We start from the raw sequence: 21,288 nt of genomic DNA on the forward strand, positions 1-21,288 counted from the left end.
TGCATTCTCATCCTGCTGGCTCTTTTCGTGCCCTATCTCACAGTTGTATCCCAAAGACTTGGTGGGGTCACGGGGGAGTAAGAAACTGCAACTTTGGCTGCATTAGAGTTTCACTTCCATTGGTTGGGTTGGGTTGGTTTTCTTTTTGCTACACAGGCAGTGAGTTTTGTCAAAACTCCACTCAAAGAATAGAATTGGTCATCTTGTCTTCCTGATTCGAAAGTCTCCTTCCCTGGACCATGTCCCATTCTCTGACTGCCTTCCCTCTCCTGACAGGTTTCTGCCATTTCTCATTTCTCTTCCATGAAGGGCCATGGTCCCTCCAGCAGCAGAGGGATGCGGGTGGTGCTGGTGGCACCATAATGGTGTCAGCACTGCCAGTGCTGCTGGAGCATCAGGCTGCTTCTCAGAATCAACTCCCTTTCTGGTAAGAGGACCAGGATCACTGCCAAAACCTGCCCTGGGCCCAAGGAAACAGAGCTGAGGCAAGAATTCCCATTTTTTTATTCAAATGCAGGCTCACACTGCCCAAGGGAAGGGCCACAAACAGTTGCTTTGTGTTGATTTGGCACAGCCTGCCTTTTTGGTAGGAGGGGAGAGCCACAGAAAGGGGCACCTGTTAGAAGCTGCTGGAAGCTTCCACCATGTCTGACAGGGCCAGTTTCTGATGGCTCTGAAGATGGACATGCTGCTGGCCCAATTGGAGAGGTTGGTGATGCCTCTGTGAAGACATTTTCAAGAAGAAAATCAAAGCAGCACACACACAGTTTTTACCAGGGATGGCGAGGCACCGCTGCTGGGGCCACTCTGCTGCGGCTGCTGCCATCTTGGTGTGGCCTGTGGCAAGCCTTGCCTGCCTGGCTGCCCCTAGCCAGCCGTGCTGTGGCAGAAGGGCAGGGGCAGCAGTGGCAGCTACTCCTTCTCAGCACGCCACATAAAGAGATGTGCTGAATTGCACCAGCACCCGTGGCGGCGGCTGCTGCCTGCGTGGTGGTGGCAGGATCATGTGGGTGCCGGTGAAAACATGGCGAGCGATTTCCCAATGTGGATCCTGGACACGACCAACCTTTTGGCACTGCGGAATCTTGGAAAGATCGGCAACTGTACCTAGAGGGCAGCAGTTTTTCTTTTAGTGAGAGAAGAGAGGGAGGTGAGGACCTGTGAGGTAGCACCAAGGTGAAGGCTCCCTGGTGCCTTCTCTTCTCCAGGCTCAGAGACCCCCAGAACACCCCCAGCTCAGAGACCTCAGAGAAGCCACAGTGAGGGGGTTGATGTGCCATGGAGACAACGGTGACAAACACAGATGTCACCCTGCTCCTGGAAGGGGGTGGCTGTGCTGAGCAGCATGGACTCCTCCTCCCCTTGGAGCTGCACCATCTGAGCCTGCTGAGGGAGAGGCCAAAGCCAGGGCAGAGGAAGAATTTCTGAAGGCACAAAACCACCAGCAAGGAAATCAGTAAAAACCAGGTTTAATATTAAGCAAACCAATGTGCTACCCGTATTTGTGTGTTTGTGTGTGTTCAAGGGCGTATGACAAAAGGACAGGGTGGACAAGGATTAAAAGGAAAAAGGCTTAAAAGTTTTACAGCACTCCAACTTAACAGTACTTCAGTAATACATTAAACTTAGCAATTCAGCAGAGGAATATCACTTAGCAGCATTTAACCTTATTTATGTCTGATAGTTCCTTGCAGGCCCGCCCCATTCAGATGTCTCAGGCACTAACACAGCAGAGAGAGGTGGTTGGACAGCAGCAGTTGCTGGGAGCAGAGGGTGTTTCTGATCAGCGCCACAGGAGCTGAGCCCAGGGGCTGCTCCTCAAGGCTGAGGCCTCCCAAGCACGGATCAGAGCCCAGAGCAGCCTGGAAAGGGGCTGGGGATGCAGCAGCACAGGGAGGGTGATCCTGTGTGTATTTATTGATCAAGAGACTCAAGGAATCTCTCAGCCACTGTCCCAGGGTCCTTCAGCAGTGTAGTGGAAGAGATCAACGGACTCAGACCCCTGTGTCCACAGAAGGTTCATCTCCACAGGCAGTGTTTTCTTCTGGCTCCCCAAACACCCTGTGGATCGCCTTCCTTAGGGACTGGATGGAGGAGTGCTTCCTGCAGCTCTCCATGGAGCAGTGCCTCCAGCAGCTCCCCATGGAGCAGTCTCTCTTCCAGCTCCCCACCATGAAGCAGATGAAGGGTTTGATGCTGCTGTTGATGCTGGTGAGCAAGAAAACCATCTGGGAGGGCACAACGGTGTAACCAAGCTGCTGCAGTAAATTCCAGAGACTGAGGGGCAGATTGAAGAGTGCAACAAGGAAGATAACAATGTCAAGTGTCTTGAGTGGCTGCTGCTGTAAGCCAGGCTTGAGATGAATGAAGAGGATTGTGCTGGAAATGACCATGGGTGCTGCAAATAGGAAGAGGCTGAGGGCGTACATGGAAGTGAGAATCACCCGACATTGCTCCTGCTCGTGTGACTGGCACAGGGAAGTCACCGTGGGATTGACAGCGATGACAACAAAGAGGAGGGCCCAGTACAAGACACTCATCACCACCCTCAGCAGGTGCTCAGGAAGTTGAAAACCACAAAAAAACAGGCAGAGGATGGACCTGCACCTCTCAATGCTGATGAATGTCAGCCGGTACAGCCCTATATTGTAGGTGAACAGTGACAGCTGGAAAAGCAGGCTCATATACATTGAGGGCATTATAGCCGAGCAGGAAACCTCCTCCACAAGGAATACCAGGGTGGAGGGCAGCATGAAGATGAGGAAGAGGAAGTCAGTGATGGCCTGATAGAATATGAAGTCAGTGATGGCATTAATGTGCAGGAGCCAGAGGAACACCCCGTTCCCAGCCAGCCCACAGAGGCCAACGTGCAGCATCACAATGTGCATGGCCATGCTGGAGACATTGATCTCACACTGACCAGGTGCGTCAGTTGGTGAGATGAAAACACAGGACACGGTGCTCACCTCCATGGATGGACGCTGGGCAGGCAGTGGGGTGTGGCTCCTGGCTGTGGTCAGAGTGGATGGGCAGTCAGTGCTTGAAGACTCCAGGGCTGGACCATGTGGCTCCTCAGCAGCTCCCTGCAGTGGGGAGGATTCAGTGGGGAGGAGTGAGATGTGCAGGGGAGGAGGGTGGTGGAAACTGAGGGGTAGGAGGGTTGGGCGGGTGTGCAGGGGATTGATAAATTAGAGAGAATTAACATTTTCTTCTCCCCTGAATTGCTCCAAGACGAACTGGTCAGAGAGATAAATGAATTTGAAGATGTGGACCTAGGATGATAAATGCTGCTGGAGCCAGTGCAGAAACAGATAAGGAGGTCCACTGCGGTTTTGGGGTAAGTTTTGTTAGAAGAAGCAAGAGCACATGGCCAAAGGAAAAGTTTGAGGCAAGGTCACCATTAACATCTCAGCATTCAGTGAATGCAACCACCACAGACCCCTCTGAATGAAGGCCAGGACACGAAAGGCTGTTCAGCAGGAAGTGGATGCCTGGAAATGAGTTCTAGGAAAATAGTGTTTATGTACTAGACAAGAAAAAATTTTATTCTCTATGTATGGGTATAATGGATAAAAACACTGTTGTAAAGTCTCACAACACACAAAGACATAAGGAGAGATCCTACTGCATGTCCTGCTTCCTAATGTTTCCTTTGCTAGCACCACTGGTTGGTGTTAGGAACTTTATTCTCTCTGATTCTGGTATCACATCCCATCCCATCCCATCCCGATGGGTTCCCAGTCCCTGGTCTCTCCCTGGCTGCAGGTGTGGCCTGTTGGGCTCTGCTGCTGTCCATGGTAGATTTGGGGTTGGTGGCACCCAGAGCCCTCCTGCCCCCTCCAGCCCCTGTCTGCCTGATGCCTTGGGCTGGCTCCCTGGAACAGAGGCCACAGCAGGTGAAGAGAACAAAAGGAGGCATTGATGAAAGGCCTTCAAAAGGTTCACCTTGGGCTCTCAAAGCCTCTGAGAGGGGCTGCGCCCAAAATGGACAATGGTCATGAGTTTTTCAAACAGATATAAGTTTGGTCCATTTACAAATCAGGGGTTAATCCTCCAATTACAGCTTCAGGTAATGAAGTCATTTAGCCCCAGTTTGCCCTCCCCCGATTCACTTTTGTCTGTACTTTTCTGAGCCTGAGGCAGTAGAGCGTTCTTGAATTGCAGGCCTAGAGGGATTGTTTTGTCTGACCAAAATGTGCAGAGAGTTAACTAACACTTTCCATTGAGTTTAGAGTTATGCACTAATGCAGTACAGGATATGAAAAACAGAAAGGCTAAAATCCTAAGGCATCATGCCCCATCTGACATCCTCTAGAAATTCCCCCCAGGCTGCCTTCCCCTCCAGACAGCCCCGCTCCTCTCCTGCCCCACTCAGGAGCCCCAGCAGTGTTTCTGCTCCTCCTGGCAATTCCATGCTTCTGCAGCCCAATGAACAGCAGTGGAGCCATCCCTGTAGTGCCTCTTGTTTGTGTCCAAAGGAGGTTGGGGGGCTGGAGAGCAGGGATGGAGCTGGGAGGGGCATCTCCAACAGAAAGACGGCCCCAAAGCCTTCCGGGGCAGGCTGGGGTGAGCAGCCCATGGGGAGGGAGTGGAGCCTCAGGCCCCGGGCTGGGAGGGATGGGAAGGACGGGAGGTGGGTGGGCTGCATGGGGAGTGGGATGGGAGGGTGGTGTGGGAGGAGTGGGACATGATGGAGCTGCTGGGAAGATGTGGTGGGAAGGTGTGGGGTGTGGTGGGGCTGGAGAGAAGCTGTGGGGTGTGGTGGGGCTGGTGGCCTCAGGGAAGCCCCAGGGACGGGGGTGATGCCCCATGGAGCCCATGGTGACAAACACAGGTGTCACCCTGCTCCTGGGAGGGGGGTGGCTGTGCTGAGCATCATGGCCTCCTCCTCTCCTTGCTGCTGCACCACCTTCAGCCTGCTGAAGGGGAGCAGCTGAAGGCAGTGGAGAGGAAGAATTTCTGAAGGCAGAGAGACCTTTGCACCTGGCTCACAAAATTAAAAATTAAAGATCCCAGGGGAGATCTCTGCTGTGACACTCACAGAGCACTCGGGGTGGGGAATGCTGAGCCCCTGGGCCATCGTGTCTGTGCCAGCCCAGCTCTGGGCACTGGGGATCATGGTTGCTGCAGGGAGCACAAGCCATGGCTGTGTCCCCTCTGACACCAAGAAGTTTAAGTCTAACAGCAAAAGTGTGTTAGACTAATAAGTATTTTCAGGCAAAATTGTGCACATATTGGAAATTTATTTGCCACAGATATGTCCAAAGAAACAACAATTTCCAGGCATTTTTATACACTATAATATCAAATTTTTTTAATAGATGCTCCCCAAAGTGCTCCCAATTTCTTACGTCATGATATTGATGTGTTGTTTAATTCCTACCAGAATATGCAGTCTCTCTTTGTTTAATGGATAACCTGTGTTTTCCCCAGGCAAACAGTGTTTAACTGGCAATACTCCAATGCCGGTGAAGAATCCCCTCACCCTGTGTCCCTGCAGGGATGAGGAAGAGGCTGGGGAAAAAAAGGGTGGTTTAAAGTTTTATATTACTTCTCATTATCGTTCTCTGAATCTGTTTATAAGAAATTTACTCAATACCATTAAATTTGAACCTGTTTTTCTATTCCTGGAGTGTTTTTTTCTCCCAGTCCTCATCTCAACTCATGATCCCTTTGTTAATTTTTGTTTCCCTCTCCTCTGCCCAGCTGAGAGCAGGAGAAGGTGAGTGAACGGCTTTCGCAGGTGCCTGGCGTTTGGCCAGTTCCAAAGCACGACAGCTTGCAGCAGGCTATCAGCATCAGAGCTCACATTTCTTACTGACAGTACCCCTGATGATGCAATAAAAGTTATTGGAGACCAGATGTTGGGGTGCTGGGGTGCCCCTTGCAGCTCTTCAGCAGAGCTCATCCTCCTCCTCCTCAGCCTTGGGAATACTTGTGGTTGTTTTTCCTGATCTCACCCTTTGCATGCAGGGACACCTTCCACTAGACTGGGCTGCTTCAAACCCCATCCAGCCTGGCCTGGAACACCTCCAGGGATGGGGAGGCCAGAGCATCTCTGGGAACCTGTGCCAGGGCCTCTCCACCGTCCCAGGGAGGAATTTCTTCCCAATATTCCCCCTAACCCTGTTCTCTGGCAGTGGGGAGCCATTCCCCCTTGTCCTGTCACTTCAGGCCTTTGTCCAACGCGCCTCTGCTGTTCTTGGAGCCTCTTTAGGCCCTGGAAGGGGCTCTAAGGTCTCCCTGAAGCCTTCCCTTCTCCAGGCTGAACAGCCCCAGCTCAGAGACCTCAGAGAAGCCACAGGGAGGGGGTTGATGCCCCGTGGAGACAACGGTGACAAACACAGATGTCACCCTGCTCCTGGAAGGGGGTTGCTGTGCTGAGGAGCACGGACCCCTCCTCCCCTTGGAGGTGCTCCATCTGAGCCTGCTGAGGGAGAGGCCAAAGCCAGGGCAGAGGAAGAATTTCTGAAGATAAAAAACCACCAGCAAGGAAATCCGTAAAAACCAGTAAAATCAGTAAAATGTTTAATATTAACCACCAGTACACTAAAGTGCTGTCCCTGTGTGTGTGTTTGTGAGTGAGTGAAAGGGCATGTGAGAAAAAGACACAAGGTAAGGATAAAAGGAAAATGGCCTAAAAGATTTACAGCACTCCAACTTAACAGTACTTCAGTAATACGTTAAACTTAGCAATTCAGCAGAAGAATACCACTTAGTAGCATTTAAACTTATTTATGCCTGTTAGTTCCTTGCAGGTCTGCCCCAGTCAGAGGTCTCAGGTACTAACACAGCTGAGAGAGCAGCATTTCTGCCCCATTTGCCAGAGCAGATGCAGACATGTGTGCACAGCCAGCCAGCCAGCCAGCCAGAGTGAGTGCAAGGTGCCTGTGAGCAATTGCCCTGGCAGGCAGTGAAATGCTCCCTGCGGATCCCTTTGCATCTCCTCCCTGGGCTCAGGGCTGGGCCTGCAGCCCTGGGGGGATGGGCCCAGGAGCCGTCGCGTTCGGGGATCAGTCCAGGGCAGCAGGGAGAGATCCCAGCTGGGAGAGGCCCCAGTGCCAGGGAGCTTCTGCTCAGCGCTGCTGGGCCCAGCAGAGCTCCAAGGCTCTCCTTTGGGGCCACTGCTCACAGGGCCCCAAGGCATGGGTGGCACTCACAGCAATGGCTCAGCCTGGCCACACTTGGGGCCGGCAGCTTCCTGGGACAGTGGCAGAGCAGGGATGCTGTGGCATCCAGGGCAGTACAATAATTTCCAAGGCTGTTGATAAAAGCCCAGGAGGTGGTTGGACAGCAGCAGTTGCTGGGAGCAGAGGGTGTTTCTGATCAGCGCCACAGGAGCTGAGCCCAGGGGCTGCTCCTCAAGGCTGAGGCCTCCCAAGCACGGATCAGAGCCTAGAGCAGCCTGGAAAGGGGCTGGGGATGCAGCAGCACAGGGAGGGTGATCCTGTGGGTATTTATTGATCAAGAGACTCAAGGAATCTCTCAGCCACTGTCCCAGGGCCCTTCAGCAGTGTAGCAGGAGGAATGGACAGACTCAGAGCACTGTTGCCATGGCAGGATCATCACTGTGGGCAGTGTTTTCTTCTGTCTCCTCAAAGACCCTTTGGAGGGAGAGCCGGAGAGACCCCACAGAGCAGGGCATCCAACACCTCCCCACAAGGATGTAGATGAAGGGTTTGATGCTGCTGTGGATGGAGGCGAGCAGGAAAAAAAAATTGGAGGGCACAGTGGTGTAGGTGAGGTACTGAAGGAAATTGCAGAGACTGAGGGGCAGAGTGAAGAGCACAATGAGGCAGATAACAATGTTCAGCTTCTTGGGTTGATGCTGCTGAGAGCCAGGCTTGAAATGAGTGAAGAGGATTGTGCGGGAAATGAGCAGGAAGGGTGCACAGAGGAGGAGGTTGAAGGTGTGTATGGAGCTGAGAGACACCCAGCAGGGCTCAGATTGCTGGAAAATGCACAGAGAAAGCATCACGACAAAGACAATGACGAGAGTGATGAAGAAGGCCCTGAGCTGGAAAAGCATGACCTTCAACAGGTGCTGGGAATGGCACCTCTTGATGCTGATGAATGTCAGTGTGCACAGCCACAGGCTTTGTGACAACAGTGACGTCCAGAAATGAAACCTTATGTGTGATAAGGGCATGATGATAGAACAGGACACCTCCTCCACCAGGAAGAGCAGAATGGAGGGCAACATAATGAGGAGGAACAAGAAGTCCAGAAGAGACAGCATGAGGATCTAAAGGATGGTGCTGTTCCTGGATGAAGAGCAGGAGCCAAGGAGCCAGAGCACAGCCCCATTCCCAGCCATCCCACAGAGGCAGATGAGCAGTGTCACACTGTGTATGGCCACACTGGTGACATCTGTCTCACACAGATCATCCCCTTCAGTGGGTGAGGCAGGAGATGGGGACACGGTGGTCACCTCCATGGATGGACGCTGGGCAGGCAGTGGGATGTGGCCCCTGGCTGTGGTCAGAGTGGATGGGCAGTCAGTGCTTGGAGAATCCAGGGATGGACCATGTGGCTCCTCAGCAGCTCCCTGCAGTGGGAAGGATTCAGTGGAGAAGAGTGAGATGTGCAGGGGATGAAGACAGAAGTACTTGTGGGGTGGGAGAGGGAGGGTTGAGTTTTTCAGCAGCGGATGTGGAAGCAAAGCACAGGCCAGAGAAGGGAAAACCTCAGGAGGTCACGGCAGTCACCGGGAGAGGGTGGCAGGAACAGAGCAGCTGCTGCAGGAGAGGAAGGTGGGGTAGGGAGGAAGGCAAACATTCCACTGACCTGTTCCCTGTGGGGCAGCAGCAGGCAAAGGGCTCTGTGCAGATCAGCAGCGCTTCCTGGTCCCTCTTGCTCCTTTGGGATCCTAAAGCAGCTCCTGCCAGGTCAGGGACATGAAGGAGAAAGTGCCCAGCTCACCAGGAGCTCCCCATTCCCATCCTGCTGGCTCCTCTCTGTGCGCTTTCCCGGTGTTGTTTCCCTAGCCTTGGTGGAGCCAGAGCGGAGTAGGAAATTACATCTTTGGCTACTTCCTCGGAGTTATTTGTCTTCACTGTTTTTCTGCATAGAGGATGTAGCCCAACATGCAGATTTCTTTGCATGGCTCCTGGTTTCCTCCTGATTAGAACCTCTATTCCAAATGGCAAATTCTCCAAATTCTTCCCCTCTCTCTGCAGGTTTCTACCATTCCTCATTTATCTACCCTGAGGGGTCATTGTCCCTCCAGCAGCACAGAGCTGCTGGTGGGGCTGGTCGCACTGAATGCTGCTGGCAGTGCTAGAAGTGCTCACAGCATCTGAGTGCTCAGAAAGAACTCCCCTTCTAGCAAGAGGTCCGGGATCATTGCCAAAATTTTCCCAGGCCCCAAGACAGAAAACTGAGCTGAGATTTCCCATTTCTGTCATTGCAATGCAGGCTCACACAGCCCAAGGGAAGGACAGCACTCAGTTGCTTGCAGAATAGTCAGCAGCACTTAGAGACCACCCTGATCACTGCCAATCCCCTTGATGATGCAGTGAAAGCTACCAGGGACCAGGTTTTGGGGTGCTGTGATCCCCCTTCTATCCCTTCATTAGTGCTCTACCTCCTCCTCCTCCTCAGACATGGGAGCTCTTGTGTTTGTTTTTGCCCGACCCCATCCCTCTGGGCAACCTGTGCCAAGGCCTCAGCACCCTCACAGGGAAGGATTTCTGCCTTAATTTCCAATCTGACTCCACCCTCTGTCCGTGGGAAGCCATTCCCCTTGTCCTGTCACTCCATGCCCTTGTCCAAAGTCCCTCTCCAACTCTCCTGGAGCCCCATCAGCTCCTGGATCATGAAGTGTTTGCCCTTGGAAGGATTGGGCTGGTGAGGGGATGTGAGATTCCATAGCTGGGGACACAAACATGGTGTCAGCAGGAAGAGAGGTGACAGTTCTGTCCCAGGGCCAGCAGTTTCCAGCAGGAGCATCCCAGACCCCTGAGACACATGTCAGCCTGGGTAGGAATCATCTCACCTCAGCTTTCTAGGAATTCCTTGGAATTCACTGTAGGCTGCTGTCTGACTGGAAAGGGAGTGTAGAGGATGACTCAGAAGAAACCTGCAACTTTCTAAGGATTAAAGTCATGGTATCGTCGATGAAGAGAGATGGGGACACTGGCTCGGTGATCAGAATCCAATTTTATTGTGGGATACAAACGTTTATATACTATTTTAGGGAGAAAAGTAATCTGTACTACAATTATTAGGTTAAAAACACATACAGAACCTTATGCATATAACAATATCTCTTGCTTGCAGAGTTTAATGGTATTTTCTTTTTCTGGTAAAACTGCCTGATTTATTCTTTTTGCAATCTAGGTCTAATTTTCAAAGTTCTGTTTGCTTTTGCCAAGGCATCCTATAATGAAATTTCTTATGACAGCCAGGTCCAAAGTCCATCATCTTTCTTGTGTCCCCCAACATTCCAACGCCACGGGAGTAGCATTGATTTGCCTCTTCTCAGAAGAAATGACCTTGCTGAACTCCTAAATCATCCCTCTGCTCTGTGCCAGTGCTACAGTTCATGCACAGAATTTATTATTGCATGAATCCTCTTGGAAATTGAATGTTGAAGGTGAAATACCACTGAACTTGCAGTATAACAGGGGGAAAACTAGATTTGAACCAGAAATAAAAGTTTAACAGCATATTTGTAGTGCAGGGCCTTAAGGATCCAGCCCAGAAATGAGAGGGGGCAAGTTAAGGCTGTTCAAAAGACAAGATTTTGGGATTGAGGTTGCTATAAAATAGAATAGAAGCTGAGATGGAGCCCAAGTGCTTTGGGCACAGGTGTGGTTGCTGAGGCTCTCTCCCTGGGCAGAGTGAAGAGCAGCTGAGGAGCAGAGCCCTGAGCCCGTGGCAGGCTCTGAGGCAGCTGCCTGTGTGTGAGAGCCCTGGAGAACACGAGGCAGCACGGAGAGCAGGGGCTGTGGCAGGAGCTGGGACAGAGCCCGCGCCGGACGCTGCTCGGGCTCAGCCCGCGGGCTGCGCTCCCCTTTCCCAAGGGACCATTCCAGGGAACCTCCTGCAGATCCCGGCCCAGGGACAGCAGCTGGAGCCTGGCAGCTGAGGGCAGTGCACTGCGGGCAAGTTCTCCAGGCTGCCAGAGGAAACCAGGTCAGACTCTTCTCTTCCACCTTCATCAGGGCCCCCTCATTGGGTGGAACCTGGTTATTGATTTTGGGGGCAGAACTGAGGTCTGTAGGGAATTAAGAGCTATAAATAGTGTGGGAAAAGGGAGGGAATATTGAAATGAGTGTCCTGCTGAAGGAATCCAGCAGCTCAGTGATATCAACTGACACCTGAGAGTCCAGCTCAGATCCATCCCAAAGGCATTTGCTCTCTGATATCTCCATGGGCAATCCTCTCCTTCTCCAGTTGTTTTCCTGCTCCAGCTGTGTCCTGTCCACAGCCAGGAAGGAGGTATCTCCCTGGCTTTTGTGCCAGGCACACAGGACCAGGCTCCCACATCCTCCATGCCGTCTGTCCTGTCCCTCACCCCTCCCTGTGCTGCTCCACATGGAAGCTGTGGGTGGGAAAAGATGGGAAAAGCCACATTTGGGGGACAGCAGCGTTGCTCTGGTGTGTCTGTTTGTCACCCCTGCAGCTGTGTGAGGGCAGGAGAAGCAGCAGAGGTGTCACCATGAGCACTTTGTCCCCTGGCACGGAGGGAGCCAGCCCTGCCTGCTGGAGCCAGCCCGGTGGGAAGGCATCCCAGGGGAGCTGGAATGAGGAGAGCCACGACAACTGGAGCCAGTGTGACAGCAGGCAGTGGAGCAAAGTGCCTGTCCTGCTGCTGCTGCTGCTGCTGCTGTGCCTGTGTGGGATGGTGGGAATGGGGCTGTGCTCTGGCTCCTTGGCCAACAGCAGTGCCCACCCTCTGATTGACTTCCTGGCTGGGAGCTGTGCAAAGGAATTCACCCCCTCTGGTAGTGTTGCCTTGCAGAGGGCTTTTGAGGCTTTAGTGCCAGAGCCAGGGCATAGGGACAACACAGTGGAGTCATCATCAAGTGGAATCATCATGAAAGAGAGGCATCATAAAATAGAACCATAAAATATCCAGAGTTGGAAGGGAGCCACAAAGATCATTGAATTCAGTTCCTGGCCCTGCTGAGGACATCCCAGCAATCCCAGCCTGTGCCTGAGAGCATTGTCCAAATGCTCCTTGAGCTCTGTCAGGCTGGTGCTGTGTGCAGCAGGGGAACTCCAGGCTGGTGTGGTTGCTGGATGACCTGAGGAATCCTCATGGAATTGTTTGTCTTGGAAGGAACCTTAGCTATCATCTCATTCCATCTCTCCTTCTGCCATGGGTAAGGAGACCCAAGAAAACTTTTGGTTTGAAATCGTTGCTCTTTTGAATAGAAGCTCAGGTGGGGAGTGGTCTGGGTGACACTGGAGACAAGAACGGTGCTGGGAAGCAGAAAAAGTATATTGGAGGATCATGATCCTTCTGCACTTGCCTTGGGACAAACATCCTGGCTGAAATGTCATTTCCTGGATAAGAGGTTCCACTGTGGAAAGTTTCTGCTTTCCAAATGGCAGGAAAGTAGGAGATGGGAGAGAAAAACCCTTTCAGATGTCAAATCTCTCTCATGTGTGTCTCCAAAGCCTGACTCCATCCACTGCTTTCACTCTCAGTTCCCTTTCCAGAAGCAGTGGCACGTTGCTTTCCCCTGGATTTAAGGCAGTGGGAAAAGGAGGGACAACTTCCCCCTGAGCAATAGATGTGGCTGCTGCCCAGGTCTCTCCCAGCAGCAATCAGGAGCTCTTGACACTACCAACATCATCCCAAGCATTGCAGGCACGTGCCTTAGGAAGGGCTCTTGTATGAGACAGGGACCTGCCCTGCTCCCAGACCAGCCAGAGGCTTTAGAATGGGATAAAAGAAGGAAATGAGCCATTTTGGACACTGTTAAACAGGGACAGGCCCTGCAGTGAAGCCTAGATGTTGTGTATTTAACAGATTCAGAGGCTGGAACTTCCACAGTGGAATCAAACAAAACCCATGAATCCAAATCTGATTGAGGGGTAGTTTCAGAATGACAAAGATCAGGACAGGCTGGACTGTGGCTGGAGCTGCTGTGCAGAGTGGCTGTGCAGCTCCTCCTGAGGGTGGCCAGGTTCAGGATGGAGGTGCTCAAGGGCTTCCCTGGACACTGATGCTGGGGAACCAGAGGATGGATGGCCCCATTCTGCAGAAGAGCAGCACAACCCCATAATCTCTGTGCAATTCAATGGTCCAAGCATCTGGTGATGGGAATTTCCATGTTCCATGTACTTTCTGGATACAGGCACAGGAGTTCAGTGGAGTTCACCATCGACCCTGCACTTTACTCAGAAGGATTCAATTCTGGAATTCAAGAATGTGAGACATTCCTGCTGAAGGCATAAGGGAATGTTGCTGTCCTTCCCCAGCTCTGCAGCCCTACCTGGTGTCCCTTCCCATCAGCTGGGAATGCAGGGCTGGCTCTGCTGGACAGAAAGGGAAGGATGCTCCCTGTGATCCCAGCCCCTCTCCTGCCATCCAGAGGCACCAGCCCTGCAGGGATTTGGGAAATCACTGCCATCCCATGCTGGGTGTGTCCCCAGGGATTAGGGTGTCCCATGCTTTGCAGGCAAGAGCTCCCTGAAAACACCATGGAACTCATCTGCTGAGCCAAAGGAGATGGAGTTCATTCCCTGGGGCTGAGGCCATGAGGGTCATTGCATGGGGAATAGAGCTGGGGAACAGCACTGAGCCCAGCTGCACTGCTTGGAGCCATGTGGATCCAGGAGGGAGGAGGAAAGCCATGCTCCAGTGTGCTCCCTGCAGAGCATTCCACAAAAATCACACAAGACAATGCCACTGGTCCCTTCTCCTGCATGAATACAGCACCATGGGGAGGGTGATCCTCTGGATATTGATTCATCAGGTGACTCAAGGAAACCCTCAGGCTTTGTGCCAAGGTCCTTCAGCAGAGCAGTGGTAGGGATCAACAGGCTCAGACTACTGTTTCTGTGCGAGACTTATTTCTGCGTTTTTTTTTTTTTTTCTGCTGCTCAAAGACCCTCTGGAGGGAGAGCCAGAGTGACCCCATGGAGCAGGGCCACCAGCATTGCCCTGCCAAGAAGTAGATGAAGGGTTTGATGCTGCTGTGGATGCAGTTGAGCAGGAAAACAACCTGGAAGGGCACAGTGAGGTAACCAAGCTGCTTCAGGAAATTCCAGAGGCTGAGAAAGAGAGTGAGGAGCACAGTGATGAGGATAACGATGTCGCGCCTCTTGGGTTGCTGCTGCTGGGAGCCCCACTTGGCCTTCATGAGGATGATTGTGCGGGAAGTGACCACCGGTACAACAAAGAGGAGCAGGGCGATGGTGTACACGGAGATGAGAGCTGCCCGGCAGAGCTCCTGCTGGTGTGATGGGCACAGGAATGTCAGTGTGGGAATGACAGCAAAGAGAGCAAAGAAGGCCCAATATTGGACACTTCCCACCACCCACATCAGGTGCTTAGGAAGGTGGCAGCCGCAGCAGAGCTTGCAGAGCTTTTGCATGGACTGGGCAGTCCTTCGAGACACCAGTGCCCTGTAGTAGGGGACCACTGAGAGCTGGAAAAGGAAACTCACGTACATAAAGGGCACGATAGGGGAGCAGGACACGTCCTCCACCAGGAAGAGGAAGGTAGAGGGGACTGCAAAGAGGAGGAAGAGAAAGTCAATGAAAGCCATGTAAAAGAAGTAACGATTACCCTTTTTCAGGCTGAGGAGCAAGAGCACAGCCCCGTTCCCAGCCAGCCCACAGAGGCAGATAAGCAAGGTCACACTGTGTATGGCCACATCGGTGACATCTGTCTCACACAGATCATCCCCTTCAGTGGGTGAGGCAGGAGATGGGGACACGGTGGTCACCTCCATGGATGGACGCTGGACAGACAGTGGGTTGTGGCCCTGGCTGTGGTCAGAGTGGATGGGCAGTCAGTGCTTGGAGAATCCAGGGATGGACCATGTGGCTCCTCAGCAGCTCCCTGCAGTGGGAAGGATTCATTGGGGAGGAGTGAGATGTGCAGGGGAGGAGGGCAGTGGAAATGGTGGTGTGGGAGAGGGAGGTGGGACGGTTAGCATGTGAAGCAGGTGATGTGAAAGGAAAGCTCAGGGCAGAGGAGGGAGGAGCTGGGGAGAGCACTGCGGTCACCAGGAGAGGGTGGCAGGAAGAGAGCAGCTGCTGCAGGAGAGGAAGGTGGGGTAGGGAGGAAGGCAAACATTCCACTGACCTGTTCCCTGTGGGGCAGCAGCAGGCAAAGGGGTCTGTGCAGATCAGCGGCGCTTCCTGGTCCCTCTTGCTCCTTTGGGATCCATGTCCTAAAGTGGCTCCTGGCAGGTCAGGGACATGAAGGAGAAAGTGCCCAGGTCACCAGGAGCTCTCCATTCCCATCCTGCTGGCTCCTCTCTGTGCCCTGTCCTGGTGTTGCTCACCAGGGCTCCATGGAGTCATGGGGGGAGGTGGAAATTGCATCTTTGGCTACGTCAGAATGTCACTTCCTCTGAGTTTTTGGTCGTGGGGTTTTTTTTCAGACAGAGGAAGTGACTTTTGTCAAAAGCTCCAAATGAAACATTTTGCAAATGCCTCCCTGTTTCCTCCTGATGAGAAACATTCCTTCCCTGCAGACTGTCCCTTTCTCGTACTGCCTTCTCTCTCCTGAGAGTCTTGCACCATTTCTTGTTTCTCTTCCCTGCGGGGTAACTGTCCCTCCAGCAGCAGAAGGATGCTGGTGGTTCTGGTGGCTGTGGAATGCTGGCAGTGCTGGTGAGGCAGCTGGGTATTTCTCAGAAGTAACTCCTGTTCCAGGAAGAACTCTGGGATCATTGCCAAAGCCTTCCTATGGCCTGAGGAAGCCGATGTGAGCTGGTCCCTCCCCTCCCCTCCCCTCCCCTCCCCCCCCCTCCCCTCCCCCCCCCCCCCCTCCCCTCCCCTCCCCTCCCCTCCCCTCCCCTCCCCTCCCCTCCCCTCCCCTCCCCTCCCCTCCCCTCCCTCTCCTCTCCTCTCCTCTCCTCTCCTCTCCTCTCCTCTCCTCTCCTCTCCTCTCCTCTCCTCTCCTCTCCTCTCCTCTCCTCTCCTCTCCTCTCCTCTCCTCTCCTCTCCTCTCCTCTCCTCTCCCAATCTCTTCACCCCATTCCCACCCCACTCTCTTCCTCACCCCATCCTATCACATCCCACAGCTTTCCCAGATGGAGCCGCTCCCCAACTCTGACCACGGCCTGTCCGGCTCTGCTCTCCTCTGGCTTTGCCAGCATCCAGACCCCCTCCAGCCCCCTCTGACCCTCTCCTGACCCCTCCAGCCTACTCTGACACCCCAGAAACCACCCAGGGCTGAGTTTTTCTCCTGTGAACCCCACTCCTGCCTCACTCAACCTGGGAACCTGGCAGTGTCCCAGTTCCTCCTGGCCACAGGATTCTAGGGTCCAGGAGGGAGGAGGAAAGCCCAGCTCCAATGTGCTCCTCAGGATCACACAGGATGATAAATGTGGCTGGAGCCAGTGCAGAAACAGATTTGGAGGCCTGCAGTGGTTTTGGTGCAACTTCTGTAACAAGCAGCAAGAGCACATGGCCAAAGGAAAAGCAATATCATAGCAAGGTCGCCTTTAATATCTGCGCACTCAGTGAATGCGACCACCAGAGACCCCTCTGAATGATCCTCCAGGAGTATCAAAGGATGCGCAGTAGGAAGCGGATGCATGGAAACGAGTTCTAGGAAAATGGTGTTTATGTAATAGATAAGAAAAACTTGTAGCGTCTCTGTATGGTTAAAGTGGATAAAAACACGATTGCAAAATCTCACAACACACAGAGAAAAAAAACTTCAGCATGTCCTGCTGCCCAATACTTCCCTTCGTAACTCCATTAGTTAGTGTTAGGAGCTCTATTCTGTCTCATTTTGGTATCACTCCTCATCCCCATGTCTCCCACACTCTTCACCACATGCCATGCCATGCCATGCCATGCCATCCCGATGGGTTCCCAGTCCCTGGTCTCTCCCTGGCTGCAGGTGTGGCCTGTTGGGCTCTGCTGCTGTCCAGTGGCAGATTTGGGATTGGTGGCACCCAGAGCCCTCCTGCCCCCCAGCCCCTGTCTGCCTGATGCCTTGGGCTGGCTCCCTGGAACAGAGGCCACAGCAGGTGAAGAAAATAAAAGGAGGCATTGATGAAAGGCCTTCAAAAGGTTCACCTTGGGATCTCAAAGCCTCTGAGAGGGGCTGCGCCCAAAATGGACAATGGTCATGAGTTTTTCAAACAGATATAAGTTTGGTCCATTTACAAATCTGGGATTATCCTCCAAATACAGCTTCAGGTAATAAAGTCATTTAGCCCCATTTTGCTCTACCCCGCTTCATTTTTGTCTATACTTTTCTGGGCCTCAGGCAGTAGAGGGTCCTTGAATTTCATGCCTAGAGGGATTGTTTTGTCTGACCAAAATGTGCAGACAGTTAACTAACACTTTCCATTGAGTTTAGAGTTATGCACTAATGCAGTACAGGATATGAAAAATAGAAAGGCTAAAATCCTAAGGCATCATGCCCCCTCTGACATCCTCTAGAAATTCCCCCCAGGCTGCCTTCCCCTCCAGACAGCCCCGCTCCTCTCCTGCCCCACTCAGGAGCCCCAGCAGTGTTTGTGCTCCTCCTGGCAATTCCGTGCTTCTCCAGCCCAATGAACAGCAGTGGAGCCATCCCTGTAGTGCCTCTTGTTTGTGTGCAAAGGAGGTTGGGGGGCTGGAGAGCAGGGATGGAGCTGGGGAGGGGCATCTCCAAGAGAAAGACGGCCCCAAAGCCTTCCGGGGCAGGCTGGGGTGAGCAGCCCGTGGGGAGGGACTGGACCTGAGGCCCGGGGCTGGGAGGGATGGGAAGGATGGGAGGTGGGTGGGCTGCATGGGGAGTGGGATGGGAGGGTGGTGTGGGAGGGGTGGGACATGATGGAGCTGCTGGGAAGATGTGGTGGGAAGGTGTGGGGTGTGGTGGGGCTGGAGGGAAGGTGTGGGGTGCAGTGGGGCTGGAGAGAAGGTGTGGGGTGTGGTGGGGCTGGTGGCCTCAGGGAAGCCCCAGGGAGGGGGGTGGTGCCCCGTGGAGCCCATGGTGACAAACACAGGTGTCACCCTGCTCCTGGAAGGGGGTGGCTCTGCTGAAGATCACGGCCTCCTCCTCTCCTTGCTGTTGCACCACCTGAGCCTGCTGAGGGAGCAGCTGAAGGCAGTGGAGAGGAAGAATTTCTGAAGGCAGAGACACCTTTGCACCTGGCTCACAAAATTGAAAACTGAATATCTTTGAGGAGATCTCTGCTGTGACACTCACAGAGCCCTCGGGGTGGGGAATGCTGAGCCCCTGGGCCATCGTGTCTGTGCCAGCCCAGCTCTGGCACTGGGGATCGTGGTTGCTGCAGGGAGCACAAGCCATGGCTGTGTCCCCTCCGACACCCAGACTTCTAAGTCTTACAGCAAATGTGTGTTAGACTAGTAACAATTTTGAGTCAAAATTGTGAACATATTGGAAATATATTTTCCACCGATATGTCCAAAGAAACAACAATTATCAGGCATTCTTATACACTACTGCGAGAAACAGAAGTCACTGCTTAGAGGTTTTAGTGTTTAATAATAATAATAATGATAATGATAGTTTTAAAATGTTTAATAGTAATAATAGTAATAGGATAAAAAAGGACACTTTCCAGGGCTGGGTTGCTCCTGGCAAACAGCCAAATAATGCGGAGAGAGGGGGAGTGTTGGGTATACAGACAATGTTATTTTTGTACTGTTACATTGCTGAAATGCATGCATATTCATGTGTTTCATGCATTATTCAAACATTCTTTCAAACTTTCTGATGTTCTGGGAACGCCTTTGTCTGACTTTTTCACACTCCAGCTTCTCTTCATGACATCCTGGGTGTCAGGTCAATGTGTTTTATTTCTTCTTGTGCCTCCATGCTGCTGTTTCACATCCTCTGATGAGATTTTAGTGTGTCCTCCTTATATCTAACATGGTATTCTCTAATTGTCCTCCAGGGCTCTGGTTTGAGTCATGGTTATCACTTGGACAGGTTGGTCAGTGGATGCCTTACACTGCTTTTAGTTACACAAAAGCATTTTTCACATCTTATGTTTTGCTGAGGTCTGTAACACAATACATTCATCACACTATGATTTCCTTACAGGATACATAGATATTATATTCATTACACTACTATTTCTGTGAGCAATACAGTGCATGCATAAGTGGATAGATTATATTATACTAGCATGCAGCTAAAAATAGTCATAACTGATATGATTTCTAAATAATTATAATCAATATTAACATGCTAGGCTAATGCATAAATGCAAAAGCCAATATTATCTGGTCAATTCCACACTACAATATCCAAGATTTTTAATAGATACACCCAAAAGTGCTCCCAGATTCTTACACCAAGGTATAGATGTTTTGTTTCTTTTAATTACTACCAGAATATGTTGTCTTAGTTTAATGCATAACCCAGGTTTTTCCCAGCTAAACAATGTTTTATTAAATTTGATGTCTTGGTTAGACAGGTGTATAAGCCTAGGAAATGGCTTTCTTATTGCAATTTATCTCTTGCAATTTATTAATCAAGTCTTCTGTTGTGTTTAGACCTGTGAATTCCTAATGCTCTAAAGTTATCATTCTTATTCTATGAAATCCAATTCATTTCTACTTATATGATAACCATTAATTTCTATACCGTAACCATTAAAATACTTTATTGAATTTTATTCTCCAGATATTAAGTTCTCTAAGAGGTAAGGGTCAACAGAGTATGGGTCAATATAGTTTTCTACTGACACTCAGCCAACACAGATCAAAATCAAAAGCAGCTAAAAAACCACAGTCAAACAAATTACCAATAGTTCATTATGAAATTTCTAAACAGTCACAGAATTCCTGGCTAACTACCTCTCTGTCCCCTCCCTCCAGCCACATTCCCGGCTGGCAGCAGCAGCCAGAGGAAGCCGGGAAGCGCTGGCAGAGGGGGCAAAGGCAGCTCAGGGTTCATGGTGCTGTTTATTGATATCAGACCTCAGTGGGATGCAGGAACCAGGTGCCAGGGGGAATTCTGGGGTCACAGCCATGTTGGGAAGGATCCATTTGGGGAACAGTGCTCTAGGACGTGTGAGGGAGAAGCAAATCCATGCTCCAATGTGCTCTCTGCAGAGCATCCCTCCCACATGGCCCTTTTCTCTGCCTCTGCTCCCTTTTCCTGCAGGAATAAGGGTGGGAAGGTGATCCTAAGTCACTGGTCCTGCATGGAGGCACTTTAAGGGTTCAACAGGCTCAGATCACTGTGTCCATGGTGGCATCATTACTGGGGGCAGTGCTCCCTTCTGGCTCCTCAAACACCTTCTGGAGGCACTCCCTGAGGGACCCCATGGAGCAGCGCCTCCAGCACTTTGTTACTGAGATGTAGATGAAGGGGTTGAGGCTGCTGTGCATGCAGGCAAACAGGAGAACAACCTGGGGGGACACCATGGTGTAGCCGAGCTGCTGCAGGAAATTCCAGAGACTGAGGGGGAGAGTGAGGAGCACAGCCAGGAAGACAATGATGTCAAGGCTCTTGGATTGCTGCTGCTGGGAGCTACCCTTGAAGTGAATGAAGAGGATTGTGCTGGAAATGACCATGGATGGAGCAAAGACGAGGAAGTTGAGGATGTACAGGGAGATGAGAGCCCCGCGGCAGCAGAGCTTGTGTTCCTGTGACTGGCACACAGAATTCACTGCAGAAATGGCAGCGATGGAAGTGATGGAAAGGGCCCAGAGCATGACGCTCACGACCACCCATGAGAGGTCCTGGGTAAGGTGGCAGAAGAGCCCAGGTGGGCAGAGTATGGACCTGCCCCTCTCGATGCTGATGGCCGTCAGCCGGTACAGCCCTACGCTGTGGAACATCCGGAAGAGGAGAAAAAGGAAACTTATGTATGCTGGGGGCATGATGACAGAGCAGAAGAAATGTTCCAGGAGGAAGAGCAAAGTGGAGGGGACCATGAAGATGAGGAAGAGGAAGTTTAGGATGGCCAGGTCAAGGATGTAGGCAGCAATGGGTTTCATGCTGTCCCACTGGATGCGGAACCCGAGGACCCAGAGCACAGCCCCGTTCCCAGCCAGCCCACAGAGGCAGATGAGCAGTGTCACACTGTGTATGGCCACGCTGGTGACATCTGTCTCACACAGATCATCTCCTTCAGTGGGTGAGGCAGGAGATGGGGACACGGTGCTCATCCCCAT

The 21,288-nt window shown here is 52.0% G+C and overlaps 3 protein-coding genes and 1 pseudogene across 3 annotated transcripts; all 4 read right to left on the reverse strand.

Moving 5' to 3' along the window:
* Window positions 1–1,511: 1,511 nt before the first annotated feature.
* Window positions 1,512–9,021, reverse strand: LOC135448995 (proto-oncogene Mas-like). The gene is made up of 2 exons (XM_064715418.1): window positions 8,788–9,021; window positions 1,512–3,083 (listed from the first exon to the last, which is right to left on the reverse strand). The coding sequence occupies exon 2, from the start codon at window positions 2,970–2,972 to the stop codon at window positions 1,995–1,997; it is 978 nt and encodes a 325-aa protein (XP_064571488.1). The 5' UTR covers window positions 2,973–3,083; window positions 8,788–9,021; the 3' UTR covers window positions 1,512–1,994.
* LOC135449003 (mas-related G-protein coupled receptor member H-like) lies at window positions 7,206–8,559 on the reverse strand (annotated as a pseudogene).
* Window positions 9,022–12,049: 3,028 nt separating the features above from the next.
* On the reverse strand, window positions 12,050–15,805 carry LOC135449002 (mas-related G-protein coupled receptor member H-like). The gene is made up of 2 exons (XM_064715429.1): window positions 15,272–15,805; window positions 12,050–15,025 (listed from the first exon to the last, which is right to left on the reverse strand). Exon 2 carries the CDS (start codon window positions 14,913–14,915, stop codon window positions 14,004–14,006), a length of 912 nt encoding a protein of 303 aa, XP_064571499.1. The 5' UTR covers window positions 14,916–15,025; window positions 15,272–15,805; the 3' UTR covers window positions 12,050–14,003.
* Window positions 15,806–19,154: 3,349 nt separating this feature from the next.
* On the reverse strand, window positions 19,155–21,288 carry LOC135448998 (mas-related G-protein coupled receptor member H-like). The gene has a single exon (XM_064715420.1). The coding sequence runs from the start codon at window positions 21,286–21,288 to the stop codon at window positions 20,341–20,343; it is 948 nt and encodes a 315-aa protein (XP_064571490.1). The 3' UTR covers window positions 19,155–20,340.

This window comes from Zonotrichia leucophrys, chromosome 5 (genome assembly GCF_028769735.1).
Source record: "Zonotrichia leucophrys gambelii isolate GWCS_2022_RI chromosome 5, RI_Zleu_2.0, whole genome shotgun sequence".
In the NCBI taxonomy this organism is placed as follows: domain Eukaryota; kingdom Metazoa; phylum Chordata; class Aves; order Passeriformes; family Passerellidae; genus Zonotrichia; species Zonotrichia leucophrys.